The sequence below is a fragment of the Camelina sativa genome, chromosome 11, assembly GCF_030686135.1.
Source record: "Camelina sativa cultivar CO46 ecotype springtype chromosome 11, ASM3068613v1".
Classification (NCBI taxonomy): Eukaryota; Viridiplantae; Streptophyta; class Magnoliopsida; order Brassicales; family Brassicaceae; genus Camelina; species Camelina sativa.
In genome coordinates, this window is record NC_141890.1 from 12,577,569 (window position 1) to 12,587,735 (window position 10,167).

Below are 10,167 nucleotides of genomic sequence, written 5' to 3' on the forward strand. Positions count from 1 at the left end.
ACCGGGTTAAAAAAAAAAAAAAATTAGAAAATCATTTTATCAAATTGGACTCAACAAGACTTATATTATTGGGCTTTATTTATGAGCCCATTTAGTTTTTCGTTTGTAATGAATTTACTTGGTTTGGGACCTAGATACGTATCTGTGTATGCATTTAGATTCAACCCCTTCATATTTTAAAATCATCATAACCAGATATAGTAGTCGTGTATGGTACGATTGATGATACGTATCTGTGTATGCATTTAGATTCAACCCCCTCAATCATCTAACTCACGTAGTAGTCGTGTATGGTATGATTGATGGTACGTCTTTCACGTGTATTGATGCGAGACACAATTGAAAAGAACACCCGATTTACATTTAACACATTTCTAATTCATTATCTGTTAACCATCAAACTTTTAATATGTTCCACATTTTAATGTGTTTTTCTTTATTATCTTAAAAGACGATTGTAAAAGATTGATCAAAGCTTTTCTGATTGATACTTGAAAGAGAATACAACTTGCTCCTTATATACGGAGACTTCAACTACTGGAAACACAAAACAACTAACTCCAAAGAAATAGCAAAACACAACTGAACACAACCCATGACTCGTTCTAGTCCACGACTCACGACTCTGCTCCTACAAACTCGGTTTGAATTATTCTTGCTTTGACCACTTCAAACCCAACATACCTTCCCCCAAACTGAATGCGGCTAACGCATTACAGTTTGCTCTTTGATCTTCGGATTCTCCTGCACTCCAAGCAGCTCTCTCAGCTTGAAGAACGTATCAAGCTTCAAAGGCTTTGTCATGATATCTGCTACTTGGTCCTTAGTTCCACAATGAATCAAACTAACCTCTTCTTCCTTCACTAAATCACGGAGAAAATGAAACCTGACCTGAATGTGTTTAGTTCTGCCATGTAGGACAGGATTCTTTGAAAGCTTGATCGTAGAACTGTTGTCACAAAGAACGTTAACACACTCCTCCTTGGCTTCATTGAAACTTCCCAGTACCCTCTTCATCCAAAGACATTGAGTAGCACAAACCGATGCAGCAATGTACTCCGCCTCTGTTGTGGAAAGAGCCACAACGGGCTGCTTCTTCGAACTCCATGCTACAGCTGCATTACTCATCATGAAAACGTACCCAGAAGTGCTTCTTCCACTGTCTATGTCACCAGCAAAGTCGCTGTCTGTGTATGCTTTTAAGGAGCCTTCCCCGTCACCTGAATACAACAGCCCCATTGCTAAAGTTCCTTTAATGTACCTTAACACTCTCTTGACAGCCAAGAGGTGACCAGCCTTGGGTTGCATCATAAAACGACTCAGAAAACACACCACAAACATGATATCGGGTCTTGTAGCAGTGAGATACATAAGACTACCAATCAACTGTTTGTATAAGGATGGATCTGCATCTTCTCCCTCCATCTCCTTTGACAGCTTTGTTCCGGGAACAATCGGATTATTCACCGGATTACACTCGTCCATCCCGTACCGTGCCAACACCTCAGCTGCATATTTCTTTTGACAGATAAAGATCCCATTCTCACTCTGTTCTACCTCCACGCCTAAGAAATAACGCATTTTCCCCAAATCCGTCATCTCAAACTCCTTATTCATTGAAGCCTTGAACTCCTCACACAACTCTGCATCATTTCCTGTGAAGATAAGATCATCAACATATAGACTTACAATGAGCACTCTTCCTCCATGTTCATTTTTTATGAATAGAGTGTGTTCAATTTCACACTTGATGAAGCCCTCCCTTTGAAAGTACTCTTCGATCTTGCTGTACCAAGCCCTCGGAGCCTGCTTGAGACCATAAAGTGCCTTCTTTAATTTGTACACTTTGTTCTCCTCATCACCTTTCACGTAACCTTCCGGTTGCTCCACAAACACAGTCTCCTTTAACACTCCATGAAGGAACGCGCTCTTGACGTCAAGTTGATACACACTCCACCTTCTTTTAGCCGCTTCAGCAAGTAATATCCTGATAGTGTCCCACCGTGCTACTGGTGCGAAAACTTCATCGTAATCAACCCCATGCTTTTGTGAATATCCCTTAGCAACAAGTCTCGCTTTAAACTTGTCGACTTCTCCCTTCTCATTCAGCTTGGTCTTGAATACCCATTTAACTCCAATCTTTTTCATCCCTTCAGGCAATTCAACCAACTCCCACGTACCATTTCTTTCAATTGATTGGATCTCAGCGTCCATTGCTTCTTTCCACTTCGATTCCTCAGCTGCTTCCCAATAGTTCACCGGATCATCAAGAGAGACGTTTAAAGCCCAATGTAATTCTTCTTCTTCCTCATCAGTGGAGCCCTCTCCCCTTACATAATCCTGTAAATATCTTGGTGGAGCTCTGGTTCTTGGTTGCACTTGAACTGTTGCAGCAGGTGTAGTTGATGTTGTTGTGATATGCGGCTCTGCCTCAAGATTCTCAGCTTCTTCCCGAGTGTTGTTTGTGTGCGAACTCTGACTTTCTGCAACCTCTTCTTCTTCTTCAAACACCAACACATCATTTGTTTCTTCAGCACTGCTTCGTTCCCACCTCCAATTTTGATTTTCATCAAATATGACATCCCTGCTCACAATGACCTTGTTTTCAGTGGGATCAAACATCTTGTAAGCTTTGGAGCCATCACTTACACCGAGAAATATGCACCTCTGGCCTCTGTCATCAAGCTTCACTCGTTTTTGGTTTGGGACATGAGCATATCCAACACACCCAAACACTCTGAAATGCTCCACATTCGGTTTGATACCAGTCCAACACTCTTGAGGTGTCGTCTCCTTTAATGCAGTAGTGGGGGACCGGTTCAGAATGTGAGTTGCCCAGCTCGCAGCTTCTCCCCAGAATTTCTTCGGTAGACCCTTTTCAATGAGTAAACATCTCACCATGTTCATGATAGTTCAATTTTTACGTTCTGCAACGCCGTTTTGCTGAGGTGTAAACGCTGCTGTGATTTGTCGCTTGATACCATTGGATGCACAGAAATCATTAAACTCCTTAGAAGTGAATTCTCCTCCACGATCACTTCTTAGACACCCTATTTTCACTCTTGCTTCATTCTCAACCATTAGCTTAAAGGTTTTGAAAAATGTGAACGCTTCACTCTTCATAGACAACAAGTAGATCCAGCTTTTTCTGCTAAAATCGTCGATAAAACAGAGAATGTACCTCTTTTCTCCAATTGTATTAGGCTGAATGGGTCCACACAAGTCAGTGTGTACAAGCTGCAGCTTCTCCGTTGCGCGCCAATTAGCTTGCTTAGGGAAGACTTCTCTGTGTTGTTTTCCCTTAGCACATACCTCACACACCTCATTTACTTTCTCAATTGGGGAAAGCCCTACCACCATCTGCTTTGTTGATAGACTCTGCAAGCTTTGTTGATTCAGATGTCCAAATCTTTTGTGCCATAGATTTGGATCATTGTTTGACACTTGCAAGCACGACATTTCCGAAGACTCGGCTAGGATGGCGAACATTCTATTAGTTGTCATAGATGTGCTCATGATCAGACCCCAATCATCATGAAACACTTTGCAGCTCCCATCTTTTATGAGTATTGCCATCTTCCTTTCTTGCAACTGTCCAAGGCTCAAGAGATTTGTTGTTAACTCTGGTACATAGTACACATCTGATATGATGTGGCTTCTCCCTTTGAATGTTAATCTTACGCTCCCTTGGCCTTGAACCCTCATCTTCGAATTATTTCCCAATCTTACCGTGTGCATCGCCTTTTCATCCAGATTAGTGAACCAGCTTCTATCTCCCGTCATGTGATTTGAGCAGCCCGAATCCAGAAACCACACACGATCTCTCTGCGATCCCTCCTCTTCTACAAACGACATCAGCAATAATTCTTCTTTCTCATGTAACTCAACATAGTTTGCAGTACTGTTCCAAGCAGGGCACTCAGATTGGTAGTGTCCCAGCTTGTGACACTTAAAGCATTCTATGGTGGCTCTGTTGTTGAATCTCCCACGACCTCTGCCTCTAAAGCCTCCTCTTCCTCTTCCTCTACCTTCAGATGAGATTTTCAAGACATGTTCTTCTTCTGCCACTCCTCCTCCCATTCGTTGTTCATGAACTAGAAGACTGCTTTGAAGCTCATCCAAGGTCAGCTTATCGAGATTACTTGATTCCTCAATTGAACACACCACATAGTTAAACTTCATTGTCAGAGATCGCAAGATTTTCTCCGAGATACTGTTCTCACTTAGCGCATCTCCATACGCTCTCATCTTCTTTGCTATTGCAAGGGTCCTTGCAAAATAGCTATTCACGTTCTCTCCATCTCGCATCTGTAGGATCTCGTACTCCTTACGCAAGGCTTGGAGTTGTGCCTGCTTCACCTTTGTTGATCCTTCAAACTTCTGTTTCATGCTCTCCCAGATTTGTTTGCTTGTATCCGTGTTGAGGATTGTGTCAAGAATGTCTCTATCGATGGATTGATAGAGAAAATTCTTGAGTTTCAGATCCTTCAGCTTCTGTTCCTCAATCACCTTATGTTGCGCCTCAGTAGGGACGACCCCGTCAACCTCACTGATCCCATTCTCTATGAGATCCCAATACTCCTTCGAACGAATGAAATTCTCCATCAAACGTGCCCAATGATCATAGTGACCATCGAACTTTGGAATAGCTGGAACCACGAACCCTTTCGCACTGTTACTGCTATCTCCCATCGGAATTTCGTTCTCTCTCTCTGCTCTCAACAACTCAGGTCTCGTTAGTGATGAGCGCTCTGATACCAAATCTTAAAAGACGATTGTAAAAGATTGATCAAAGCTTTTCTGATTGATACTTGAAAGAGAATACAACTTGCTCCTTATATACGGAGACTTCAACTACTGGAAACACAAAACAACTAACTCCAAAGAAATAGCAAAACACAACTGAACACAACCCATGACTCGTTCTAGTCCACGACTCACGACTCTGCTCCTACAAACTCGGTTTGAATTATTCTTGCTTTGACCACTTCAAACCCAACATATTATCCAGCAAAATGAGAAAAGAGGATCAAGTTACCTTTGGACTAATGTGACGTCAACCTTTCTGTACGTTTGACGATAACGTGTTGGTGTAAATCCACTGAACCTATATAAACTCGGGCCAATAGGACATGCCATCAGGTCAAGAAATGAACAATCGGAGTGTACTCGACTCTTCAGATAAAGTCTCTTGAGATAGTTTCTAAGAAAAGAAAAAGGATCATGATTCTAACCTCATAAAGCAACAGTTGTTTGAGTGTTCTTCATGTGTCCCTTATAGTCAACTTGGCTGCGAACTTCTGGACCATACGAATGTTTCTGATTATTAAGGCAATACACACGAATTTTCGTTATACATAGACAAAATTTAACACAGGCATTAAAAAACAATTAAAAGGATATCTTGTCTTCATATAAAGGATGGTTGAGAATCAGCAGCTTATTGTTGTTTACTACAGCACGGACAAGTAACTCTTTCGCTTCCTCATGTTTCTTCTTCAGAATGTTGCAGATCTGCAAATGGAACAAAAAGGCATAACTAAAAAGATTTCGAAATGTCTGTACTATGAGAATGGTCCTGATCGAGACGCGAGCTCTGCAACCTCTGTTTATATTTTTAGAAACTTACATTGTCGAGTTCTTTTGCGTATGCTTCAGCTTTCTCTATGTTATCAGCATTCTCCGTGATTGGGATCTCCAGATTTGCCATGTTTATGTTCTGGTAATGAGACTTAGTCCGTGGACTTTCCTTGACAAGTTCTTTTGTTGTATCATTATCTATTATACTCTCTTGCATTGAGAACTGGAAATCAATTGCGTGACAAGTGTTAAGTAAGCTACAGAAAGTTTGTCCTGATAACAATAATCAAAGATTTGTTGGTGAATCTAACCTTTCCTTGCACAGCTCTATGTGTGAGCTCCTCAACGTTCCTGTGCAACCTCAGCCATATCATTTATATAAGAACTAATGAAGCAAGGTTATAGATTTGGTTTAGATAAACAAAACTAGAAACCTTTTTTCTCTTGGAGACATAGAAAAACGTTTAAGTTGTGGCTTCAGTGACCTATCTGCATCCTGTGGAAGTAAAAATACTTTTATTTGAGCTCCAGATATGTTCACGAAGTAAGAACACAAAAATGTGAGTTGAGGAATAAACCTCATCAGCTTTCCGCTTTAAAGAAGATGGGCAGTGCAGGATTTGTGTTTTGTCTCTAGGAGCCAAATGATGAACCTCAGAGCTTTTTTTAACTGGCGCTTCAGTTTTTCTCTCCTTGCTTATGGAAGAGCTAACTTCTGGTTGCACTGCAGAACTCGGTTGGTCTTTATTTACTCCAATTGTCCTATAGTGGAAGAGATTAGGGGATTTGAATTGATATGTTATCGTAAAATTCCATACTAGAATCTGTTTTGTGTTCCATTTGTACCTTTGAGTTTTCACTGCACGAAGATCAGATATAATATTTCCAAGTTTAGGCCTTTCGAGAGATGCAATCCTGGACTTCTGCAAAGATTCGGCTCCAGAACTCAAATGTTTGCTTAGCTTCTGAGTCAAGCTGGAAGCATCAAGTTTTGAGCTGTGAAAAAATCAAAATGCAAGGAAGCTTAAGATAGAACAGTCTAATAGAACTTCCTAAGATAAAATTTAACGGCTACTAGTTTATAAACAATGAGTCACATCGGGTTATAACCTGTTTAGGGAGCATGGCAAGAGATAGGAAACAAGTGAATGAAAATGAGTTTATTTTACCTTATATTGATCTGCAAGATGGACTTCTCTCTAGTTGTATTTTTGGCTTGCAGCTTTAAATGATCCATCTGCCCAGCCACATTTTCTACAGTCTTGGGATTTGAATGGTCCTTGTCGATTATCTTTTCATAGGAACTGCTGGTAGAAGTAATTGGATTATATCATCTTAAAAGAAAGAGAGAAGCTTATTCTTATGCTTTAATATAAAAGCCCAGAACATTACCTGGTCGGATTAAGATTTGCTGCATTTTTTTCGGAATCTGTGTTGACAAGCTCAATCGGACATGATCTAGTTTTGGATCCAGGTAACGCATCTTTAGTATCACGTCTGCATATTGGAGAGAAACGAAATAGTGAAAAAATAGTTACACAGACGACGAAGAAAATAAATACTACCTCCTATCATTTGAAGGGATCAAGTTCGATCCAATCCTTTCTCGGGCAACTGGCTGCATCTTTGTTTGAATTGAAGAGGACTCCAACACATGGGATTGTGGTTTTTCTGGCTTCTTAAAGAACTTGGATCTGATGAGTCCTGAGTCTTTGTTTTGCATGGCCCTCAAATTATTGATCCCTAGCTCGCTGCACTCAGTTAGATATATATATTTCAGCTTCATAGTTTACTGGCAGAATGACAAATTACCTAATAAATTTTTGGGGTATAATAGAAGAAGTTTGTTTTGTTTTTTCTAACCTGTGTGATGGATCCAGAGGTAGCTTTCCACTCAAATCTTCTACCTGGGCAGTTTGGCTTGGACGAGTGCCTGGTGGTATATTTCCTGAGAAAGTTGTTAGAGAACGTCCAGGATCTGGAACACACAGTGTTCCATTAGCGTGATCGTGTATTTCTGCCTGAGTATGTGTACTCATTTCTTCCTTTTGATGTTCTATCTTGTCTGAACATAGCTGAGATGAGATGCTTGCTGAAGTTTGTTCAGTCTTCTCATAACTTGATTCCATGGTGGAAATCATTTTATTCTTGGCGCTCTGTTCTAGATCTTTAGCACTGTCTTCTTTTGTGCCAGGCCTGTAGATTTCATGGATACCTGGACTAGTTCCTCTGCTTACTGCAGTATGTGCAGTCTCAGAAGCATGTAATGGCGAGGGTGCTGCGGTTTCAGTTAAAGGACGTGGTTCATCCTTTTCTTCAACCATTGAACATGATGTCTTAAATGGTGAAGTGTTTATGGATTGAGGTTGCACAGGCATTGTATGAGTTGTTGAGGTTTTTAAACTTGGACCTTGAGGTGATTCCACCGCCTCCAAATTTTCCATGCTCTCTAATGTAGCTTGATCAGAGTGTGTGCTACTATCAACAACCACAGTAGCTGTAGTCTTGGAACCTTGGTTCTCTTTTTCAGCTGAAGCTTTTACCTGTACATCTGTATTTGCCTTGGAGGGAGCTTGTCTAGTTATTGGTAAGTCTAGATCAAAGTCCAAATCGTCTGACTTATCAATCTTTCTTCTTGCAGAAATTTCTTCGCAATCCATGTTCTTGCTCATAGTCTTGTTTCCCTTCTTCAGTGGGCTTGAACCAAGATCAAAGTCCAAATCGTCTGACTTATCAATCTTTCTTCTTGCAGAAATTTCTTCGCAATCCACGTTCTTGCTCATAATCTTGTTTCCCTTCTTCAGTGGGCTTGAACCAAGATCAAAGTCGTCTAACCTGCTTGCAGAAAAACATGGTGTTAAGTAATTTCAGATGACATAGATTTTAAAAGAAAATTGATTTATAGTGGACTCATACGCATCAAAATCATAAGAGAAGGCAAATGGATTCTTTTTCTGTTTTGAATTTTCACTAGATTTATCATCAGAGCTTTCTTTCGTTTTTGTGGTTTTCTTGGCTGGGCTTGAGAAATCAAAGTCTGGCATGTCCATTTTGAATGATGATAGATTTCCAAAATCTCCACCTAGATCGAAACCCATATCCCTGAGAAAGAGACAGAAACAGAACCATATGAGACAGTAGGCCTGTTGTCAAGCAACAGCAACTTAGAGTATTCATCAATGATCAAAGAGGTAAAATTCCATGTTGAACTACATTCGCTTAGATGCAAACATGGTTTAAGATGTATATCACATAGGTTACACTCACAGCTTGAAGGCATTCTTCTTATTTTTTGCTGGTGAGTCAAAGCCAAAATCCATTGGATCATCATCCGTCATTGACTTAAAGTTCCATGTGTCCTTTTCCATGTCTTTGTCTGCAGGTAAACCATGGAAATTAAAAGACAATGTACTATGACCTGTTTTAACTATGGCAACATCTTATGGTCTCTACCTATGCCACAAAAAACCACAACTGGCAAAAAGTTGAGGAATAAAACAATGAGTAAGATAACGAAGACTGAAAGATAACTTGCATGATCTTTCTGATGTTAAGCTTTTAACATCAAGTTACCAAGAAGTCTATTTGATGTTTCCTTCTCTTAAATGTATTTTTCCACAAGTGACTTGAAAGGCATTTCACTAACAATTCCATATTTGTATGATTTGTTGGATTCAATAACTTTCGGATCATAGAAACTAACTCTTAAACACTTGAAAAACCATACCGAGCATTAGATCTTTCTCCTGAGTATCTGTAGAACTTCTTTTAGCAGATGCAGACATGGCAAAATCTGTTCAGTATTCCTCTTGACAATCAACTGCAATGGAAAAAATCTACCATCAAAATCATTTCAGCAATCACTCACGAAAGTACCTTATGTTATGTGATGAACACAAAGCAACCAACACATAAATCACGCTGCGTCACAAACTAAAATATAGCAGAGAAGAACAAATGTTATCACACAAATCATAAGTTCCATTAAAAATCTTCTAAAACTATCACTAAGGAGCTATGACGCATAGGTCTTGAGTTAAGGAGAAGAGACTGAGGAAAATAACAAATCAAACAGTGTGATTATCCGAGAAGCAATCAAAACGAAGAAGAACAGTAGCAGAAATCAAATTCTGAGATTCAACACCAGTTTAGCCAAAACAAACCAGACGATTCGTAGATTTTAGGCAAGGAGACGCCACTCGAGACTATTTGAGTATTTTCAGGAAGAACGAGCAGTACGAAACTAAATTTAGGAGAAACGAGAATCAGAAGTGAAAAATTAAACACAGTCCGAACATTTCTACACACAATCGATATCTCTAACAAAGAATCAACGATCGTCAAATCGTCGAACCTCAACTAAACCGAAAGCCAGAACAACGCGCAGAAGAGTGAGAGATTCTACTTAATCGAAGAGAAACGAGAGTAGATTCTTACCAGTTGAATCTGAGGTATGCGCTAACGGTAAAACGTTCAACGGGAACAAGACGATGGCACCGGAGAGAAAATCGCCGACGGAGGAACTCGGAAGGGGGAAGATTTGAAATTAGCTAAGCGAATGATTTTGATTTGGGCCTTTCTACTTTT

At 40.1% G+C, this 10,167-nt stretch overlaps 1 protein-coding gene across 6 annotated transcripts; it reads right to left on the minus strand.

Annotated features, from left to right (window-relative positions):
• Positions 1–465: 465 nt before the first annotated feature.
• On the minus strand, positions 466–10,156 carry LOC104723212 (uncharacterized protein At4g18490). Of its 6 annotated transcripts, none has more exons than XR_015573047.1 (16): positions 10,018–10,156; positions 9,308–9,400; positions 8,848–8,956; positions 8,497–8,682; positions 7,444–8,415; positions 7,146–7,331; positions 6,973–7,077; positions 6,750–6,887; positions 6,159–6,576; positions 6,015–6,076; positions 5,892–5,931; positions 5,630–5,803; positions 5,402–5,514; positions 5,235–5,313; positions 5,039–5,107; positions 4,645–4,712 (listed from the first exon to the last, which is right to left on the minus strand). XR_015573047.1 is itself a non-coding variant. In XM_087476339.1 (16 exons), the coding sequence occupies exons 2-15, from the start codon at positions 9,363–9,365 to the stop codon at positions 5,265–5,267; spliced, it is 2,523 nt and encodes an 840-aa protein (XP_087332465.1). In that variant the 5' UTR covers positions 9,366–9,400; positions 10,018–10,156; the 3' UTR covers positions 4,968–5,107; positions 5,235–5,264. The 6 variants fall into 6 exon arrangements, 5 of the variants coding, with proteins under 5 accessions (XP_087332466.1, XP_087332465.1, XP_087332464.1 ...); XM_087476339.1 differs by lacking the exon at positions 4,645–4,712 and having other exon boundaries at positions 4,968–5,107; positions 6,159–6,342; positions 6,427–6,576; positions 6,750–6,884; XM_087476338.1 differs by lacking the exon at positions 4,645–4,712 and having other exon boundaries at positions 4,968–5,107; positions 6,159–6,342; positions 6,427–6,576.
• Between the last annotated feature and the right edge of the window lie 11 nt (positions 10,157–10,167).

What these genes read in the sequence shown, in the direction of transcription:
- LOC104723212 (XM_087476336.1), bottom strand. Translation starts at nt 9,365, where the DNA reads ATGTCTGCATCTGCTAAAAGAAGTTCTACAGATACTCAGGAGAAAGAT. An exon ending in CCTCTGGATCCATCACACAG is followed by an intron (nt 7,332 to 7,443) that starts GTTAGAAAAAAC and finishes AACTGAGTGCAG; the next exon opens with CGAGCTAGGGATCAATAATT. An exon ending in ACGCAAAAGAACTCGACAAT is followed by an intron (nt 5,515 to 5,629) that starts GTAAGTTTCTAA and finishes TTCCATTTGCAG; the next exon opens with ATCTGCAACATTCTGAAGAA.